This window comes from Parasteatoda tepidariorum, chromosome 1, assembly GCF_043381705.1.
Source record: "Parasteatoda tepidariorum isolate YZ-2023 chromosome 1, CAS_Ptep_4.0, whole genome shotgun sequence".
Classification (NCBI taxonomy): Eukaryota; Metazoa; Arthropoda; class Arachnida; order Araneae; family Theridiidae; genus Parasteatoda; species Parasteatoda tepidariorum.
In genome coordinates this window covers 101,281,094-101,304,307 of record NC_092204.1, presented here as the reverse complement: position 1 = coordinate 101,304,307, position 23,214 = coordinate 101,281,094, and the positions used below count along the sequence as shown (strand labels likewise).

General features: G+C 28.0%; 2 protein-coding genes across 2 annotated transcripts; both read right to left on the bottom strand.

Annotated features, from left to right (window-relative positions):
- Positions 1-3,298: 3,298 nt before the first annotated feature.
- On the bottom strand, positions 3,299-21,241 carry LOC139426674 (zinc finger MYM-type protein 1-like). Its single transcript, XM_071186315.1, has 3 exons — positions 21,180-21,241; positions 16,462-16,520; positions 3,299-3,930 (listed from the first exon to the last, which is right to left on the bottom strand). Exons 1-3 carry the CDS (start codon positions 21,239-21,241, stop codon positions 3,299-3,301), a joined length of 753 nt encoding a protein of 250 aa, XP_071042416.1.
- A 50-nt stretch (positions 21,242-21,291) lies between these two features.
- On the bottom strand, positions 21,292-22,085 carry LOC139426672 (zinc finger MYM-type protein 1-like). Its single transcript, XM_071186310.1, has 2 exons — positions 22,053-22,085; positions 21,292-21,930 (listed from the first exon to the last, which is right to left on the bottom strand). Exons 1-2 carry the CDS (start codon positions 22,083-22,085, stop codon positions 21,292-21,294), a joined length of 672 nt encoding a protein of 223 aa, XP_071042411.1.
- Positions 22,086-23,214: the final 1,129 nt, after the last annotated feature.

The window sequence follows — 23,214 nt, the reverse complement described above, 5'->3', positions numbered from 1 at the left end:
ATTGCATTACTTGACTGTGCAGAGGAAATTACATTTTCACTCCCTGATCACTTCTATTCCTCTCAAAAAAGAGGACAACGCACAGAAGTTAGTAGGAGAGCGTACACGCATTATTAAAAGTGTTAATTTAAATATTAGTCCTCTCGATATAGGTATCTGACAATTTAGAAGGGAAAAAATGCATCGGAAAAATTGCATTACTTGACTGTGCAGAGGAAATTACATTTTCTCTCCCTGATCACTTCTATTCCTCTCGGGAAAGGAGACAAAGTACAGAAGAGAGTAGGAAAGCGTACACGCATTATTAAAAGTGTTAATTTAAATACTAGTCCTCTCGATATAGGTATCTTACTATTTAATAGGGAAAAAATGCATCGGAAATATTGCATTACTTGACAGAGCAGAGGAAATTCTTTTTTCTCTCACTACTCGCTTTCATTTATCTCAAAAAAGGGTCATTGAACAGAAGAGAGAAGGAGAGCGTACATGTATCATTAAAAATTATAATTAAAATATTAGTCCTACTGTTTCGATATTGGTATCTGACAATTTAACAGGGAAAAAATACATCGGAAACAATGCAATTCTTGACAGTGCAGAGGAAATTCTCTTTTCTCTCACTAATCACTTCCATTCCAAACAAATATACATGAAAATAAGACAAGATTTAATCATATAAATGTAAGCAAAAGTAGCGGAGACGTCATTGAATACAAAGACCACAAAAAATATCATGGTAACCGGAATAGGGATTTCTGCAAAACTGAACAAAAATTATCAACTAATTTTGGTGCCCCCGATTCTATATTAGAGCTGTTTTGCCATTAACGAGACAATAAAGAACAATGTCTTTGAAAGATTTATATTTTGAGATTCAAAATCAAATTTCATAAAATTTAATTAGATTTTTAGAAATATAATTAAACAGTCTTACTCTTTCCGCTAACTTACAGAAAAGATTATTCAATCATAGCTATATATACACCTCTTACTTTATGGTGGCCTCTTTTCTTGAATGAAAATCTAAACTTATGCAATACCGGGCACTTCTTTTTTTGCCATCTTTAAATTTTAAATTGGAAAAATCGATAATGTATTTTTCCTCTGATATGTGTATTATCATTCCTTTTTTTCTTTAATATTACTTAATACGTTCTCTCAACACACAAAAATTCAAAAAAAAGAAAAAAAACACTCTTTATTGTGATTATTGTGGTTTAATTTGCTCTACATTTGTTTTGTAGAATTTGCAGCAATAAAATGTTTTTTTTTTTAAAAAAATTTTTTCATCTCTAAAATAACCAATGTGTTTAAAAGAATGTTTTAAAATGTAAATTAGGAGACTAATTTACGGAGCTCAAATATGTAGATTATTTTTTAAGGCGGGTAACTGACAAGAATATCTGAATCTCTTTGCTTATTAATAAATAAAATAAAATTATCTCCAAGTTTGAACATAATAATAAAAATATATACTTGCATGCTTATGGTAGGTGAACATAACCAAATCATTATTTATTAAAATCTATAAATGTCATTTTTAACCGGTGGGAATCCTCCATGAACAATCAAAATTTTAAATAATGGTGATATTTAGCACAAAAAAGCTGAAATCTATTATAGTTTTATTAATATCAGTCAGAGTAAACACCTATTTTAATTTTTAAAGCATTATTCATTGGTTTCTTTAGAGAATAAATGTTACAACTTAGTAGAAAAGAACGTACTAGTTTTAAAATACACTTTAGCTATTACTAAAGCTACTACGCACTTATTTTAAAACACAGTTCAAACTTTTAGTTTTAGTTCGGTAGTTAAGTCAGTTTAGGGTAAAATATAATTTCATTATGATCAGACAATAAGAACAGAAATCAGTTAAGAAAATAACTTTTTGTTGACTCTAATTAACTCTTATTCATAATTTGTCTCGACAGCATGGGCGGATCGTGAATTTGTGGGGCCCTGGGCTGAAACTACTTAGGGGCCCTAATAGCCATTTTGTCAACAAAAAAAAACTGTTTTCTGTAGTGATGTAGATAAGCATGTAGAAAAAAATAGGACAATAAAATAATTTTATTTATTTATTTTTGTTTGTGTATACAAACAGCAACTGTACAACATTATTGCAAAAGTAATTGACAGGTTATGTGTAGTTATGTTGTATAAATTATAAAGCAACCTTTCTGCATTTTCGTGCTGCAAATTCCTTTATTTGCTCATCACATTGTAAGTCCTTCGTTAAATCAGAATTTATGGAAAGAGTTGATAAATGATTTAGTCGATGGTTAGACATTGTTGTCCTATATTTGTTTTCTGTATATGACATCCTGGAGAAAGAGCGCTCCGCTTCACAGCTAGTGATTGGTAAAGTTAAAAAAATCTTTAAGATAGTATAGCAATTTGGAAAACATCAACAAGTTTCTTTTCTTAAATTAGCATAAAAATTTCACTGCAAGAGGTGTAAGACTGGCTTAGGCTGAAGTAAATAAGATTTTAACTGAATGCACTCATTCATTAAATGCTCGTCTACGTGTTCTGGATAATAATAAAAAATATTACGTACACGATCTATGTTTTCCATATTTTCGTCTTGCAAATCCATTAAAAATTTGAATTTCTTGCTATACATCTCATAGACTTGGCTCCTTTTATTTAAATCCATAATCAGCTTATCCAACACAACGTTTAGAGTGTCTCTTTTAAATTTTTCTGCGCCGTATACTGAGAATTTAGCTGTAGACTTATCCGAAAATTTTGGAGTAATGCGTCTCTTGTTTATGTCATTGTTGTCAATTCCCACACTAGTACTTAATTTTTTAGCTTTCTCTTCGTATTCCTTTAGCTTCTGATCTGATTGGTGCCTTATGTTGTTCACGAAATCTTTTAATGACACAATTAACTTGTCGCCTTCACAAATATCACAATTATATCAAATATCTACATATATGTATCCAGGGCTCTGTATTTTTCTATTAACTAAATTAAATCTCCCCAAAATTTCTTCCCAAAAAAATAATCAAAATTGCAGTATCGAGTTTCGCCATTTTATTGAATAAATTTCGTGCCTCTTTCCGAAAATCAACTTTCTCATCCTCATTTTCGCTGAAACTTTCGAAAATTTTCATAATGTCATCATAATTATTTTTCAAAGCTTTGACAGCATCATAGTGACAAGACCATCTAGTCTGTCTTAAACTTTTTAACGTAAATTTGAGTTTTGTTTCACGATTTAACAGTTCCCACCTATGGGTCGAAGTAGAAAAGAAAAAGTATATTTTTTGCACTACTCCAAAAAAGTTCACAATTTTGGTTGCAACCTTAACAGATTCTTCACCAACTTAAGGGAATGAGCAGCACATGGCACACAATCCGCGGATTTATTTCTTTGTTTTAGTAGTGCTTGTACACCATTGTAGTTACCCGCCATATTAGCAGCGTTGTCATAGGATTGTCCCCTACAATTATCCAGTAGTAGTCCATTTGTTTCTAAGACGTCTTGTAGAATATTAAATAAATGTAAGCCAGTATGACTACAAATTTTAATGAAGGATACACATCTTTCATACACTTTTCCCCGAAAATAGTGTCGTAATACAATAGCAAGTTGATCATTGTGAGATAGATCTGGAGTAGAATCCACCACAATTGAATAATACTTTGTGTCGTCGTTATTTATTTGAGTTATAATTTGTTTAATTATCTGTTGGCCCATAAACTCAATTATTTCCTCATATACTGTTTTTGATAAGTACGATATTATCGATTTTGGTCTCAGCTCTCGTTGTTCAATGTGTTTACGAATGAATGGATCGAACTCTGCCAATAGCTCCAGAGCACCCATAAAATTACCATTATGTGGAGAGCCAAATACTTCCTCGGAACCTCTAAATGCTAAGTCCCTTATACTTAAAATTTGAACACTGCAATAACCTGTTTTAGGACATAGTGATAATATTCTGTTTCTTTTCTTAATTGTTTCTGAAGCTGCTTGTCTAAAACAGGTCTATTTTCTTTTTGTGTCAACCACACTAACATTGGTTTCTTATGTTCATTAGAATCTTCATGATTTTTTAAACAAGTTAGTAAACTAAACAAGTTTGTCACTTTGACGACGAGAGCAGAAGTGCGGAAAAGAAATTACGTAGGCGTTAAGCGGCTCGGCGGAAAGTCCCCCGTAATAGACACGAAAAAATACACTGGCCAAAAACAAGTGATGGGGAATTTCCCGTTCCGTTCGATAGACGCGCACATGCATGGGTTGATTGATCTCGGGGTTGCCAACCTTAAAAGTTTTTTTTAATATTAGATATTTTTTTTAAATTCAAAATATCACCTATTGTTTTCAGTGGGGACTGGGGCCCTTTGTATCCATGGGGCCCTGGGCTGCAGCCCAAAAAGCCCTTAGGTAGATCCGCCCCTGCTCGACAGTAATAAAAAAATGCACTGCCTCTTTGTTTTATATGTTAAATCAATGTTACATTTTTTTTTGAGGTGCAAAACCTATAAGACTTTGAAACATTAAATAATGAAGGTAAGTAGAAAAAATGCACATTGAGTATAATGCAACGATATAATTAACATTTAATTTTTTTAAGAACTATTAGCAATTTCTATTAAAAATTACGCTAATTGCAGCTTAGCATTCCGTAGGAAAGACAAAAGACTAGAAATTTGAAGTACCAAAATGATGACTTTTTACGAACAAAGAACGAGGATTTTCTTTTTCATCTAGTAATCATACATTTCACTACAATTAGTGCATATATTAAAAATAAATTCTTTCATAAAATTATAATAATATTAGATTTTATTAACAAAGAAAGCTTTGTTACTTTTGTTAAAAAAAAATATATATACATACTTCAAAATGAAAAAAAAAATGAAAAAACATTGATAAATGTAAAGCTACCCTCGGGGTGAACAAGGAAAGCCTCCTTCAATACCAAGAAAGGTAAATTTATATTTTTCATGTGATATGATATGGATGTAAACTCACAAAATATAATTTCACATGAAATATAATTGCAGATTTTAAGCTCAGTATGATTTGTTAGTTTCAAATTCCTTTAAGCTAATTGTGATATGTAATATTTTGTAACAATTTTTATAAAAATAACTCATTTATTTATTGATTGTTAAGAAACATGATAATAATTTGAGCTGAAGGCATTTTTTTCAAACAGCATCTCTCAATCTTATTTTGATACCAATAAGGAAATGTTTAAAATCAAAAAAATAAGTACAAATATTTAAAAGAAAAAGTAAGTTTTGTTTATTCTCTTGAAAATTATTATTTATTAATTTCAGACACTCTACTTAATAAAAAACAAAATGAATAGATTTTTTTAAAAATTTTATTTTGTATCTTTGTTTCGTAGCATAAACTTAAAATGGTAAATGAAAATAAATGCATGTGAATCTCTATTCAAAAGTATTTATTTATTGGCGTAAAAAATAAATAAAAATAAATAAAATGTAATCTTACACAACATAGTTAATTTTGTATTTTGTTTATAATTAGTTAAAGGTTTTTTTTTTAAAAAAAAAGTACATCAATTCATATTTAAAATTAAAACAGTATTCATAGTAATGTTTTAATAATATTTTTGCAACCTATTGATTTTATGCGTTTTGTGAAAAATTCAAACAAAAATGGAATAAAAAAACTACGCACATTTTTACAATTTAATATACAGTTTATTTTGTAAACGGCATTTTAACGTACACAAACAGCTTTACATGAGACATCAATAAAACAGTTAAAACTTGTGTACAATATTTCCAATTTATATTACAGTAAAATATTTGAAACATTGACAATAATGTCGAAAAAAATTACAATCATTTTAACTATTTTGTAAATTAGGTAATAACCATATTCTTATTTTCCATGTTTAATACACATCATTTCAAATAAGTTGAAAAAATATGGTTGTAGTGTTCGTTATTCTGTAAAACTATATAAGTAAAATATAGCTAACTATAGTATCTGTAAGTAAAGTAAAAGATAAGTAATATATTAAAAAAATATATACAAGTAAATAACAAAATATAAGTTGAAGGATAGTGATGTGTATATAAGTAACATATAGTGTCAGTGTAACTATACTTATATACAAAAATATTCTGTTTATCAGAACAATAAGCAAAATCACATTTTACCCTCGAAATCTTTTGTGATAATTAAGGAAGATATTATTTAAGATATCAAAAGGAATTCTGACAAATAAAGATTTGTCATAATGTCAGATGAAAAATGTACACTCAGGTCCTTTCAAAGCTATTTAAACACGAATCACATATTTAACAACAAATAAGTTTCATCATAATCTGATGAATTACTGTTGAGCTAGTCGGGGTTTTAAAGGAAAAATAAAATGATTGCAGAAGGAAAGAAAAAGAATTGGAAAGTTATTCTTAAGTAACAATTTTACTATTTTTTTATAAATAATAATTAATACAGAGAGAGAAAAATTCTGGTAAAATTACCGCTAATAACATTTCTGATAAAAAAAAAGAGCCATAATTATGGTAATAAAAACCAAAAGAAACAGTATTTTAACTAATTACTCTGCATATTTTCCGTTCATGCGGTACGATTTACCGGTAACTAGTTGCTACGTATTTAGCAAAAATACAAAACTGAAAAATAACTTAACAAAAAAATGATTTTTATGCCATGCTCTAAGGCACCATATACAATTGCCAAATTTTTAACTTTTTACCAAATTTCATCACTCATTATAAAATCATATTTTATTGTTAGTTTTATCAAAATAAATACCAAAATGATTCGGTAAACTTTATCGAGAATTTTAGTGTTCTCATGAAACCAGAAACGCGGAAAATTTTACCATACTCTGGTAGTTTCGACCATGTTTTTTTCTCAAAGCATGCTTCATACATAATTTTAAATATAAATTCTGAAGATTCAACAGATTTCGATAAATATTTTTTATTTTTAATTTCGAATAGATTTGACTTAAGTGTTTATATTTTTAGACATAGGAATCTGAAAATAGGAAGAGCAGCGATAACGGTATATCAATTATATCGATTAAAGCTTTAACACAGATCATCTCTATATTTAAGTACAACTGATACTGTACAATTGAATTTTTTTTTAAAAATTTAAAACAAATGAAAAAATAGTATAAAACTAACAATAACTCTATAGTAATTTTAATAAGAAAATAGATTATTAAATATAAGCGCTATACGTTATTCGATTTGCATGTTGTCTTTTTTTCATTGTTCACTGTTTTCTTTTTTATTTATGTATTACTTTGTTTTAGTTAAGGTGATTAACGAATTTAATTTATAAACTTTAGAAAAACTCGTTAGTATTTTCATTCGAGTCACACTTAACTCTCGCAGTCTTATGTGAAAGTGCACAAACGCATTTTTTTATTTACAAGTGCCCTCCGGTTGAGTATGGAACATTCAAAAATTATTTCATCACATTGAACACCTCAGTTTAGTTAAAGTTAAAATATTATATTTCTAGAACCAGAATGATTTTTCATTTTCAAAACAATCTCAGTTTTGCTTTAAGTGCTCGGAAGTTAAATTTTACATTGTAACATACCATTATTCAATAAGTATATTATCACACTAACAATTGAGTGATATTACAAAGCGACAAAAACTGACATTATTTACAATCGGCAAAGTTGATAAACATCAAGGAACAAAGTTTACAACCGTCAGTAATACAGTTTTAAATATCAATTTGAGTGAAAAAAGTAAAATTTACACAGAATTTAGTTATCAAATTATAAATTTTAGTTCAATAAATATCTTTAAGAAAATTATCACTTAAGTTTGAATTAAAAATATATATCAGACATATATTTTTAGAACCATCTTTAAAAAGAAAGTAATAAAGTAAACACATTAGGGAACATCTCAAGCATTAATATTTAAGCTCAAAACTAACAAAATTGTTTTAATCTGGAATCAAAACAAATTGTTATCTGAATCTGAGAAGCTCCACTTAGAAAGGTCGGTTTAAATGCATTAAAACCAGAAAACCTGAGTAAACTGATATGAACTTAAAACTGATCATTAGAAAATCCAACAAGTGTCAGCGGGCAATCAGATAGAATGTTTTTACTTCCGCCTTCCTCAATAACTTTTAGGAAACTTCGATAGCGTTTTATTGTTTTTTTTTTCCTTGTTCAAATATCAATTAGTGAGCCCAAATGTGTTCCTACATAAATATATTTTTCTTACGACTTTTAAAGTACAAAGTATGAGTTGCAATTATGAAACACCCTACATACAAAATTAACTTTTTTTCTTAGCTTCCTAACTTATACTTTACCTATTTTTAATGAGGAAAATATACTTTGGTATTATTTAGTTCGTAAATTATTTCATCGATTTAAAAAGGATATCAAGTTAAATAATATACGATATCATCACACATAAATTATACAATATTAAACATTAATTCGAAAACATTAAACATCAATTAATTACGTTCAATAACACCTAATTATAACAACAATTATTAAGAATTCACATCAATAAAAACATCGAAATATTACTTTTAAAACTTTTTTTAAATGTCCAGTTTACATCGTCATAGATAAATTATAAAGCTTCTGATTTTAATTTTTCAAATTATACTTTTTGCATCAGAAAGAAAAATATGAGTAAGAGCATTAAAAATCAAAATAACGAATCAAGTTAAAAGGCCAGTTGAGGCTTAGAGGTGTTTTGAGTAATTGTCTTTCACTTCTCATTGCGTTCATTAACAGTTAATCATGTTTTTATATTTTAAATCTTCTTTTTCCCAGTTGTTAGATTTCGACAGCATTTTCATATCTCCACACCTAATTTTTTCTGAGTTATAAATTGTATACATTTATATATTCATTAATATCAACTATTCCAAAGTTATATACAAAAGCAGGTGGCTAAGAAACATCCCATATATACCCACCTGTTATGGAATACTCTCCCCAGAAGAGTTTTTATTTTGAAACGCTTTTCACACTTTTATTTTAAGCTTACACAACCATAATTAATTTTAGAATTGAATAAAAATATCTGAATACACCATAATTTTTTTCTGTGATATATTTTTTCAACAGAAAGAAATTTAGTAAACTTGAAGAAAAATTTAATATGGGATCGTATTGTGACAATTTTACTTGAACAAGCAAACAACAAATGTCGTTTACGGCCTTCAATTAAGAAAAAATTAAAAAGAATACACATAGAATAAAGGTTGGTTTAAGCCCAATTTAAAAAAACAATCATTTCTTGCACTGAGGAAAAAGTATGGTCAAAACTACCGGATTATGGAATAAAAAATATTAAAATTACCGTGTTCCGTGCTCCATGGGAAAACCAAAAAACTCGGCACTTCTTACAAAAATGCCTGGATAAAAATTTTAGTAAAACTAACACTAAAAGATGATTTTATAAAATACGATAAAATAAATTTTAATTTGGTGAAGTAAAATTCAATAATTTTATCATGATGCGTTAGACGTAACGTAAAAGCCATTTATTAGGTTAAACTTACTTTTTAGTTTTGTATTTTCACTAAATGTGTGGTAATAAGGACCATAATTTTGGAAATTAGAATTTCTGAAAAATCGTTACCATCGGTAATATTAACCATTATTATAATTATTTTATTCGAAAAGTCATTACCATAAAGTACAGTAATTTTAAAATAATTTTTTTTCTGCCAGTGCGCTGACATAAGAATGACAGATAAATAGTTTCCTTTAGCAACATTTATTCTATTCTGTACGTGATCGCTCTAGCGGGAGCCTGTAAATATCAGACATTAATTTATCACGTTTTCATTTAGTTCCATCAAAATCATTGGCAGAATCAGACGCCATTTTTTTAGCAGCAAATAAAAATAATTTCCCTAAGGAAAAGCCGAAGAACTTGAATAAACTCTCCAGAATATGGGGATATCTTTCAGAACCGGAACACACCGAACATTTGAAGAAAAATGTCTGAATAATTTTTAATTTCTATTATCAACAAACTTGCAACTGATAACTTTCATATTTTTACAGATGTGTGTATTAAGGTAAAATGTAATTCTTCTGTCTTCAATTCATTTTAAATTAAAGTGAAGTCAACATTGCTTTCGTCATTTCAATAAATAAATGCGAATTCAGAGCGTACAGAACTGTAATAGTTATAGAATATTCTTCTTCGTTATAGAATAGTATGTATTTCTATATCCATATAATTCGGAAAACAACAATAAAAAATTATCCAAATTACTTGAAATATTGCCATTTGTGTTGATTCTTAATAAATTTGTATCGTTTTTTTGGTAAGTTTTTTTTAGTATTGAAAGAATAATTTCAACTAAAATTCAGCTATTCTGTTTTAAGCCACATATTCAAATTCATATCAAGATCTTACAATTATAAAATTTTGCTGTGTAGTTGGTTATCTAAAAGTAATGAAGGGATAAACTATGTATCTATTATTTGAAAATAAAGTTTTCAAACAAAGAACATATCATTTTGGAATTCTCCGGAATTATAAATCTGGTAAGTGTAATGATTTTTACAATAAAAAATTTGCTTGTAAATCTTTTTTTTTTCACATTTGAGGATAGTTCTCTACAGAATGCTTTTTTACGTCTGATTAAGAACTATAAGAATAAAAAGAGAAACAATTTGGAAGTTTTTTATTTCAATATGAGGAAGTTTTAATATCGTTTTTTTATCCTAAGAATTCTTTATCTTACGTTTTTTAGTTTATAATTTTTTGATAAAAATTGTTGTTAAAATTATTGTTTTATAACATTATGTGTTAATGTATACTTCTTGCATATTCTAATGTTTGGAGTAATATAATTCAAAAAAGAATGGAATAAAAATACGGTACTTAGGTAATAACGCCCCCGTAACTACAGATTTGGCGGTTTTTAAGTGCCACCAATCAACACCAAAATTTTTGCGACAAATCATAAAATAAAACACTTTATTTAAAATCAAAGTAGTTTATAGGATCTCGGTGGACAATGGGCAAAATATTTCACTCCTGAAAAAATAAAATTGCATCTTGTTCTATTTTTGGCAAATCCCAAAGACGTATTTTCGTAGCACTAAAAAATGGTAACAAAAATCGAAGGACAAATCATTTTGGAATTCTTCTGATTTATAAAGCAGGTAAGTGTCAATTTTTATAAAATAAGAAATTTTACTTTTAAGCATTTTTTTTCTTATTTGATGATAGTTTTCTATAGAATGGTTTTCTGCGTCCGATTATGAATCAAAAAAGAAAAAACATGAAAATTGTCTATTTTAATGTAAGGAATTTTTAGAATTGGTTTTTTCTTTTTTGCTTTGTATCGTAAGCATTCTTTATTTTACGTTTTTTAGTTTCTAAATAATGATTTTTATTAAAACTTACAATTTTTTGATAAAAATTGTTGTCAAAGAACTTTTCTTACAAAATTAAATTATACAAAATTGTGAAGCTTATGTATACTTTTTGTTCATTTTAATTTTTGAAGTAATGTGATTGTTAAAACTATGGAATGTAAAGTTTAAATAGGCCTTTCATGTTATATTATTAAATTTAGTAAAACTATTTCTCGGGCATTAGGTTTTAACTCTTATCAGAATATACATGTTTTTTTCTGTTTAAGTACAAATATTTTTCCGATGTGTTTGAGATGTTCCTTCTCTTTAAAAAAAGAGATAGCATTTTGTTTTCGTTTGTATGAGGTAGAATATCAAACATTTTTCTTTTTTTAAATTTAATTAGCCACAGTAAAAAAGGAGCGTTGCAATGCTACACGCTACATTAAAGACGTCTCCAGAGTAACTGAATGACTGTTCATATCGAAATCGCAGGTATTAGTCTCATACAACAACGCCCCCTTTAGTTTGATGCGATCGCGAATTGTAACATCTATTCTAGTTATTAAAATCACGCTCTTTAGAAACAAGTTTACCAATTTGAAAGTTTCAGATATTATTAGTTTCAGGTGAACGAGAGGAGAATTAAAGTTGAAAAATGAGCACTTATATGAAATATATCTTATGAAGAAAAATTAAAAGCTTGGCACTTATTGAAATCTTTATTTAAAATTATTTAAATTAAGGAATTATAATTGGTTTTTTGACACAGAAACTAACAATTTTTAGAAGAAAAAAAATAATGAAAAATACATGTTGTCCTAAACTTACGCATCAAAATTTCGTGTCATGGAACATTCTCACTTCCCTTTAATACATCTAAATTAAAATAAATAATTAAAACGTTACAATTTTACATAAAGCTACTGTATGCTCATTGAACATAGCAATTTTTTTAAAACAGTACAACAAAATTAATAAATTTTCTTGCAACATAAGAAATCAAAATTTAAAAAAAAAAACAAAATTATTCTTTCAACGTGTTCTAAGGTACAACATGCTTTTAATTCCAAATGTACACATAATCAAAATTGTGGTTAATATAAATGAATAAACAGCACTTTTTCCCAAGAAAAGCATTTAAAGATATTTTCTTACCTAAGTAAATCCGACTCAATTTAATATTATTTTATTCCTCATTCTTGAATTTACATTTAGAAAATTTAGATAAAATGAAAAAAATAGAGTGAATAAAATAGAATTGACACCTTTTCTTGCATCAAGATGTGAAATTGTTATTCGATGCTTCGAATTCTAGTTTTGTTCATATCTCATCGATTGATGAATTATGATTTAAAAAATAAATTATTCAATTAGATTCTCAGAAATGGACAAGATTTAATTCAAAGTACTTTCATTTTCATGAATCAATGTCAGTGAAGGTAATTAAGTGACGAGAATTTTTATTTAAAAAAATGTGAGCACAACTAGTACATTCTGATTCAATCCAAATTTTAAGTCATATAGAAATACCTATTCAAAGACAGAATCATTAAGTTAATAGCCTCAAATAATATTGATACATTTTCAACGCACTTTAGACAAATCATCGATATGATAATAGTTGAAAATAACGGATTTGATGATAATTTTTATTACTAAGAAGCCATGCTACCTCCAATGGTATCTTATGAGTTAATCCAGTTCCAAAGGGTAAAAGTCAAATATAAATACTTAATTATAAACAGGATCATCAAGAAAAAAACTACTAATAATATTATAACATTTTTAACGAGCTTAAGACATATCATCATTTTGATAGCTGTAGCTCTTGATCTTCTAACTTCATTTGTAGAATTACTTTCTGAAATTTTAATTTTTTCATTAGCAATGGTTAAATAATTTTAATATTCACACTGGTTGATATACATGATTTTTTCTGATTTAGGAAAATTATTTCTTGACTATAGAAATTTAAACCAATACTAAAAATACAAGTGGAAACTTAAATTATTCGCAGCGCCACTCCATTTACTAATAACTTTAATTTTGTAAAGATAGGTTCGACTTGAGGCTGAGTTTTTATTTTATTTCAACATCATTCAAAATTGTTATCAAATTCTTTTCTAAATATGAAATATTTTTTTAACAATGTAAATTTCATAAAAAGGATGCATATATTTAAATAATAGTTACATGATAATGACCTAACTTAAATCCGCAATATGTTTCTATGCTAAAGAACTTAAATATTTAAATTCAGTGTTAGGAGCATTAAATGTTAGAGAAAACTATGGTTATGTTTCCCTTATAACCAAAATTAGTTCTTTTGTAGAAAGTATATATATATATATATATATATATATATNATAACACGCATATATATATTCCCTAGCAACAATTTTACATTGGCCAGTCTCAAAATTAGCTAATATGGGTCCTGTAAGAACATGCTCCTAGGGACCTATATCGGGATGTCTAGATTTTTAATATTGATCCTAGATTGGCTTTCAATATTGGAGCATGATTCATTTCTATCTAGGACCATTATTTCAAAATATAGACAGCCAAATATTTATCCAGCATAATGAGTCTGTAAAGGATCTAGAAAGAAATGAATCTAGGTCCATTATTGAAAGCCATTCTGGGACCAATATTGAAAAATCTGAACATCCCAATGTCTACCCAACATTAAAAGTGTATATAGAGCTCCTATGTAGAAAATAATATTGGTCCATCATTGAAAGCTATTCTAGGACCAATATTACAAAATATAGATTGCCTAATATTGGCTTATAGAGTTTTGGTAGAATCAAGCATGTTCAGATCTCGCCTACGAGTCGCCCATATAGGGCTAAGTTGAAGAATCCAGCTGTGTCTGATCCAGACTGAGTAGCTACAGCAAGAGGAAGTCATTGTCGCAGTCACCAATTGCAAGTCAATTGTTCACTGTGTTCCATCCATCAAAGTACGTGTGTTCGTATCAAGATGGCAGTTTCCGTCGAGATACACGTGTTCTGATCACGTATGAAAGTCACCTATGTGGAGTGCTCGTTAAAACAAGCATGCCTGCAAGCAGACTTTGTGGGACAAAGTTACTGATAATGTTAATATTCATCTATTACTAGGTATCCCAAAATAGAATCAGGTTAACATATCTTATGTACTAGGGAACTGGAATTTAAACGTTGTAGTGGTAGCTACGCTACAGGCTCTATATCGTAAGCCTGCAAGGATCATATATAGAATTTAATATTGGTCCTACGTTCAAAACCATTCGAGGACAAATATTAAAAAATTTTGATACCCCTATAAAAGCCCTTCATTGTAAACCTATAAGGTCCCACACAAAAATAAATATTTGGTCAGAATATAAAGCCATTCTAGGACATATTGTTACAAAACTTATACATCACAATCTATGTTCGATATGGAAAGTCATTCTAAGACCATTGCCTAGAAATATATAAGAACATTACAGGCTGGTATTTAAGAACAAGTTTTGTATTTGCATCTATTGAAACTGGAAAAACTTAATTTTTTTATAATATCCATATCTATACCTAATTTCTTAATAGGTGGTTTATAATACAAACAAGTCTACCTATAACAGATTTTTCGTATTTGTTTCTTTCACATTAGTCAAAGAACAATATAAATATTCACCTTTTGAAAAGAAACATTTTTTCTTTGTTTGTCTATTAAACTTCTGATAGTTCATATAAAAGTTTGGTAAAATTACACAGGATTGAAAGAAAATTTTTGTTCAGGATTATTTATTTCGCTTAGGATTAATTTATTATGAAATAAGAAAATCACTGCTAAATTCTTTGTCTTAAACTCTTAGCTGATCCAAATATCTGAGCAGAGAGTGCAACGTAGGCAAAAAAAAAAAAACGCATTAATGAGAAACGAATATTCAGTGCCTTACAGTATTTATTTCTATTTCAGAAAAACAAATTAATAGAAAAGAGATCAAACTTAAAAAGTATTGTACTGGGGTCAAATTTGATTTTTTACTTTTTATTTGAACTTGCCAAAAAGGAAACTGATTATTATTTCGAAAATAATTTTTTTTTCTGAAGAAAGAATAGTGGTTATGACTCCCTTTAGCCCCACCATTTGTGTTGACAAATAATTTAAACATGCCATCAATGCAGACACGGAATATTTTCGCCCATTCGAGTACAAAGTTCCCACCAAAAAATAAAAAAGCATTGAACCTCAAATTTCCACGAAGCATAAACGTTTAAATTTGAAGCAAATCAACGCTACGCCTGCAAATCTGATTTAAAATTGTATAAAAATACTATGAAGCATTGCTAAAACGCAGACGGGGTTTTCAGATTCAGAAAAGAAGAATGTTTAACAGACATGCAAGCATTTTTGAGATGGTAACACTCATCAACAATGATGATAACGCTCTAATAATCACCTCTCTCATTCAAAAAATTAATGGTTTATCTCTACGCTCACTCTTCACAATGTCTATATACTATATTAGGACCAGTGACTAAATTTTTTTTATAAGAATGAACATTTAATCGAAAAAATGGTTGTATGGATTCAGTCTTTTAATAATGTGAAAGATGAGGCACAGAGCTGGGGAAGCATGAGCATATAATAATTGCCACACCGTCCACAATATTTAATTTGACTAACTTTGGAATTGCGTAAAATTTAACTAAAAACTCCAATTAACGGAAAATAAACGAGTTTCACATATCTGTTAAATAAAAAAATCCGCATTGAAGAAATCTTTTACGGATCAAATACGATTCAAAATCAACTCTAAAATTTTAAAGAAATGAATGCTGGACGTGGAGGTGCAAGAAACAGAATTCCTTATGGTACATATATTTTTAGGAAATAATTTCAAGTTTCGTAGAAAAAACTGTTTCATGCTAAGACGCAACAATCATTGAGAAGCAATCATCGGGGTTGATGAAGGCAGCTTACGTGGCCTTCTAATAAGATATATATGATATAGCCTTCGAATAAGACAATAAGTGTGGTAAATTCTGAAAAGAAAAGCTGATAATTCAATTAAATTGTATTCGGAGTGAGCTATGCAGAAAATTAAACAGATAGGTATATATAATACCATTAGAAGATGATGGTTGAGAATCTGCTGACTCTTCATTAGGCAGTTCGTCCGAAAACCTGAAAAAAAGATACAGTACTTTTTTGAATGAGTAAATACATTTTTCTTAATAACTTAGGGAAATTAAAAAATTTTTTTTTTACATTAGTTAGTTTTTACCTTTTTGTTCTTCTACTGAAAATTAATATGATTCAAACTCAAAATGAAAAACGCATTAAACAATTTGAAATTAATCCTGAACAGATTATTTGATTAAAAGATTATTATTTGAAATTTAAATAAATAATATTTTTTTAACCTTATAACACGCATATGTTTCTTTATTTTCTCATTAAGTTGTATGAACTTATATTATGACGACAAATACATGCAAGCAATTGATGGGAACACGTAGAAGTTCTCCTCAGGGCGCATTTCTTTACGACAGCCATAGAGGCATTTCAAAATAAAGAGTAAATATAATCAATCTTTACAATGCTTCTATGCCTCTAAAAATTAAAGGGATAAAGTAATTGTAAACGAGTTTAAGATTAAAGAAGAAAAGCAAAAGACAAACTTACTGATAAGAATGAAAGTAAAATAAAAATGCGTTATATTCAGATATACTTAATTAATTAAAATGAACAAAAATTGCTACGAATAAAAAATATAATTAATGTGCTTTTAGCTTTGTCGTATTAAATAATTTGTAAAAAATATATAAAGTTAATTACATTTCAGTACTGCCATCTATGAAAAAGAACACTTTAGTAATAATAATTTAAAAATTTAAGGGATATAGAAAAGGAATTCGATAAGAACAATAAATAATATTTAAATTATAAAAATTATGAAAAAAACCCATTCAAATAAGTAATATTTGCAAAACTTTACATACAAACGTAAACTAGGAACAAACCTTTTAATTGGTTTTTTCTTCTTTCAAAGGGTGGCTGTTTATAAGTCAGAGCCCAGAGGATAAAAAGCTATTTATACACTATCTTTCATTCATACATTCTTTCAAGAAAGTAAAGTCTAAACGTATTACCAGTATTCATCAGGAATGTTCATTTATAGGGTCACAGGTCCATTCATACTTAATAATAAAACTATTAATTACACTGGATGATTGCAATTAAAATTTAAAATTATTTTATGAAAGGAAATATCCTCCTTTCATAAAATAATTTTAATAATTTACTTAATGAATTAATTGATCCAGTATAAAATATCATACATCAAAACTATTCCTCCCAGTGACTTTAGAAATAGCTTATCATAATTAGTTTCTCCCTTAAAATAGAATCAGGTAAATAATATAAACGGAAAAAATAAATTAGTCTGCTAAGTGGTTTAGAATTTTATTGAAATAAAATTGAAGGAATGAATAAGGAAAATGGTTATTATTTAAATTTATCAATGTCTTTTAAAAACTCTTTATAATAGAAATTATTCCCTTAAGAACTAAGAATATTGATTTGTAATAGTATTGGGAAAAGATATTTGAAATATAAATTTTGTTAAAAATTGATTCACTTTAATAAATTTGCTTAGCTAAAATTTAAAAATCATCAAAATTAATTTTTAAAAGATCTTTAATAAATCTGAGAAAGAAGGAATTTATAGGAAGATTAGCATATCATTTCACGAAGAATTACTCTTGAACAAAAAGAAAAAATATTGCAAACATTAGTACTAAAATTATTTCTAGCGTTTTTTGATTCGTCACATTTACAAAGATTATTCAAATTATTTATAGCTAAATCCCAATAATTTCAAATAATTTTTTTTTTAAATCTAAAAATGGGTTTGTAGTTTAGTTAAATAGGGAGAAGATTTTTATTTTTATTGAAAATTGTGTGCAAACAAAGTTTATTAAAAATCTTATTTGCAAAATCTAAAATTAAATAGTCTGGTTTAGGTAAATCCTGGCGTTTACAATTATTTTTATACAAATAGCTAGATCTTTAACTTGATTTAAAAAGTTTGAGATATCTTGTTTTAAATTAAGTTTCATTTTATCTAATTTCTAACAATGTAAAATTTTGTTATGGAAATTAAAATTAATACCTAATAATTGTTTTTAAAAAGTTTGAAAGTAATATAGATACATTCGTTTTTATTAAAAGATTTAAAATTGAAATTGCTGTCTAAACCTTACAAAAAAAATAGGTTAATTAATAATCAGATATTTATTTTCTTCTTCGAAACTTTTTTCAGGTTTTTCTTTTTCAAATTTTTTAAACCGGTGTTTTGAAAAATTGTTTAATTCTAAGGCTATATATATATAAGTAGTCTGCAGAGTTATATTTATTTTTTAAGATCTATGTAACCTAATCCTTTAGTTTAGAGCTTCGGAAGTGCAGCCAATACGATAAAACTGCAAGTTAAACATATATATNAATTATATATATATATATATTTTAAACTTTTTGATCGATGTCATTTATGAAAAAGGTTGTGAAACAAGAGATTTATATTTTTATTTTACATTTTAAATTTTTTTAGACCTAGTACTTAAAGCATATAAAACGTCATTAAAATTTTAAAAGCGATCGTATAAAATTATCTTGACGAAAATCAGAGTATAAATAAAATGAAATATGAGTAAAAAATTTAATATTATAAGTAATTAAATAAAATTTGTAAAAGGGCGCGATGGAAACTCACAAAAACTCAATTAAATATATCTAATCATTTTTAGAAATATTTTTAATTCTTAAAGTATTTAAAGCAATAGTTTACATTCCTCATCATTAATCGCTTAAAATTATTTCAAAAAATTGTTCCCAACACTCAAAAATTTTTTTACTTTAATTTACAAAGAGTATCTGGGAAAAGGTGTAGTAATATACATGATATGAAGTTTTAAATTAGCAGTTCTGCCTTTGAAGACTTAATAGAGTCTTAAAAACATCATGAAGGATTTCTTTTTCAATTTTAAATTTATAGAAAATGTAATTTATTTCAAATAATAAATTATAGTCTTTCTTCCTCCTCCAATAAAAAATTAGTTACAAAAATTAAATACATAAAGAGCAAGTTTATTGCATTATATTCTTTAAAAGAGTAAAAAGGACCTTTTATTTCTTATAATAGTTACCAGATGACAGCATCAGTTAAAGAAGGCCGTGTTATTTCTTTCCTTTCTTTCATTTATGTTAATTTTATTTTGATAAATTAATATTTTAATTTAGTTTCATTAAGTCACTTTATATTTAAAATTATTGATATTTATTAATCGGTATGAGATGATGTTTATAAAACAGATATTTTATTTTTCCTTTTTTAGAAATATTTCTTAAAATGAATATTTAATTGTTTTTTCAATTGATGTAAATGCATATCTATAAGAATAACATTTCGCTTTTTTTAACATTTTTGCCAACATTTAACTCACTAAAAGGCTTAAAGATTTTAAAAGGAACTATGCAATTAAAACTATTTCAATGATATTAAAGAAGAAAATATCTCTTAATAATACTCATCGATTTGTTTGTTTTTTCCCCACGAATTTAGTGTTATTACTAATTTTATAAATTTTAACTCTTATATATTTCATGGTAATAATATTTTAATTTAATTTCACTTTTTCCGTATTTGACCATAGCTTCAGAATTAATGAAGAGAATCATAAAGCATTTTTATACATATAAAAAGCTTGTATTTTTCACTGTATTATTTGTTTTAGTTATTCATATTTCCTTTTCAAAACTTCCACAACCATTTAGCATCATGTGTTAGCCCGAAAATATACTTGTGTGCTAGTTTATAGAATTGCTTAGTATCATGAGTTTTCTCAGTAAAATTTTACTTTCACAACAGCAGTTTCGTAGCGAGCTTAACTCGCGCCCGGGGCACAATACCCTTTTAGCGCCCCCCCCATTCAAAAACCACATAATATTATACATAAAATATACTCGCAAATAAATAAATAAATAAAGTAAAATAAATAAAGTCATAGACTCAAGCTAGGCTTTAAATTTGAGACAAAAAATGTAGTTGAGAGAACAAGACTAGATTTTGAAATGTATATGATCATCTAGAATTAGTTCAAAAGATACCTATTATTTATTTTACATATTTATAAAGAAATATTTTAAAAACACGCAGTTTTAAAACAATAAAAAAGTAAATATTTATTATCTCTAAGGAGATACATATATTTAATAATCATATGATTATAATACATTAATAAAACTAATTACTATGTCTAAATTTTCCGTGCTTTTGATGAAGCAAATGTATCAATAATATCATCAAAATTGATCATTTAAAATTTTTCTCTTTCCACACTTAAAAATGCTAGGTCACTTAGGCGATCTGTCAAAATTAATTTTAATTTGCTGAATGAACGTTCGCAGCTAGCAATTGATACTGAGATAGTCAGGAGTATTTGAAATGCCGCTCTCAGATTTGGAAAAACATCTTCTCCATTCGAGATTGATTATAAAAGTAAGAAATTCTAATGGAGTTTTAGGTTTAATTTCTTTTCTACTGCGGAGTAACATTTTGCTGTCACATATTTTGATAAAAAGTTCTATTACATTGAAATCTGTATTATAAAATTCACCCAGATTTTTAAAATTTTTTTTCAAGGTCGTTATCAACATTATCCTTGTTTAATAAATTTTCAACGTCTAGTAGAAATCCAAATTTGAAATTAAGGTCACTTAATCGTGTACACATTTCTTGTTGGAGACGATCAAGAGTGCTTTTCATAACGCGAGAAATTTCACTTTCTGCGGAAAGACCACCATAGCCAATTCTCCAGGCACGTATTGTTGTATCCATATCCCATTTTTCACAAAGAGACTCTGCTTTTTCTATTGCCTCTTTACAGAGCTTGTCTCAAATTTCGGCTAGTTCAGTCGCTAATGATTCAAGATCATGGAACACTTCTCTAAAATTCATTCTAGGATCTTGTAATCTGAGCTGCACACGATCAATCCTTCTTAAGATTTCATACCAGAAATGAACTAAAGTTATAAAACTAAAGGTTAGTATATTTTGCAACAGAATTGTAGCTTCACTTCTGTTGTCACTTGTAGTGGTAGTGTGCTCTGCTAATTTTTCTATTAGTTCTTTTATATTCTCTAGCCCATAGATGATAACGATAACCGCTTGTATTCTGGCGCTCCATCGCGTTTCAGATGTGTGACCTGCCATCACGGCAGCATTATCGTAACATTGTGATCTGCAGTTTGTTAATGAAATTTCATCGTAATTTAATTTCTCTAAAATTGTATTTTCGATCGAGGCTGCATCTTTAGCATGTATTTCAATAAAACTCAAAAAAGATTCTTTGATGGAAACTTTTTTATTGATAAAATCAGCATCTACATACCTAGCGACTTGGGACATTTGTTCTCGATGAGAGATATCAGGAGTTGAATCAAACAAAAGTCCATAATATTTATTTCTTTTGATATCGTTTATTAGTTGATTTCGAACTGTAGATGCCAGAAGATGAATGAATTCATTTTGAATCTGTGGTGACAAATATGAGAACAACAAATTTTTCTGTTAACAAATTTTTTCATACTCTATTCACTTAATAATAGAATCGTCGAGTAGATGTAGTAAGTAATCTTATTTGATTTATTACTTACCAAGAATGCCTTGAACTTGAAAGGTAGTAACATAGTGAAATATACAATATAATTTATGCTGACATTAAACTTATATATAATATTTAATAACATTTCATTTTTATTCTAAGCAGAGCGCGATGACAAGGACGTGAATTAAATATTGAAATATATTTAATATGAATATGAATTTAATATAATATGAATATGAATTTAATATAATATTTAATATGAATTAAATATTAAATATTTTGATTAATATTTATGAATTAACATTTATTGTATTACACTGGCACTAATTTAAAATATATTTTCCAGAAATCAATTATAATTTTAAAAAAATTATCCAGCATTTTTTTGTTTTGCGAACCATTTTGCGCCCCTTTGTGAGTAGTGCCCGGGGCATGATGCCCCCCCCCTTGCCCACCCCTCGCTACGCCACTGCACAACAGTGTCAACGATTCATATTATAGTTTTCCCTCTAGCAAATGCTCTTTGTTTCTCTACAACACATGCTGTTGCTCAGATTTTTATTTATTTTATTTTATATAGTATTGCTAGATTCAAGCATGAATATTACACACTCCAGTCACATTAATGTGACCACAACCTACTTTCGACGTCAACGTGAAATAACCAATCAAAGAAGGCAAGTGGCAGCACATCACAGTGGAGTGTATATATAGTTTGTCCTAGGGCACCGGAAAGCATGAGACCAGAGATCGACTCAAGCCTTTGACGAGTAAAGACGGGTCTTATCTCTGAGCGACTAATGCCTTATAACAGAACAGCTCGCGGCGGAGAGGCGTTACCACCTAGCCGCCCAAAAACACCCGAACCAGTGGAATCGGATGGAGAGTACGTTGATGTTATCGAATATGATACATTTGATGAAGCCCTCACAGCCAGTAAAGTTCAGCAGAAATTCATTCCATCAAATTCAAATGTTAACCTTATTGCGTTCTACGCTCTGTTCAATAGTGATGAATTGGAAGAAACAAAAAGACCGCTTCAGGCATTTCTCAATTTCTGCGAATATGGACAAATATACGACTACTTTCAAAAATTACTTGATAGTATTACCTTAGTCTGCAGATATAACCGAGAAAAGCGGAAATATTCAGTGTCAGCGCAAACAAAAAAGGAGGAACCAGTGCCAAGTCAAGAAACTACTAATGTTCCA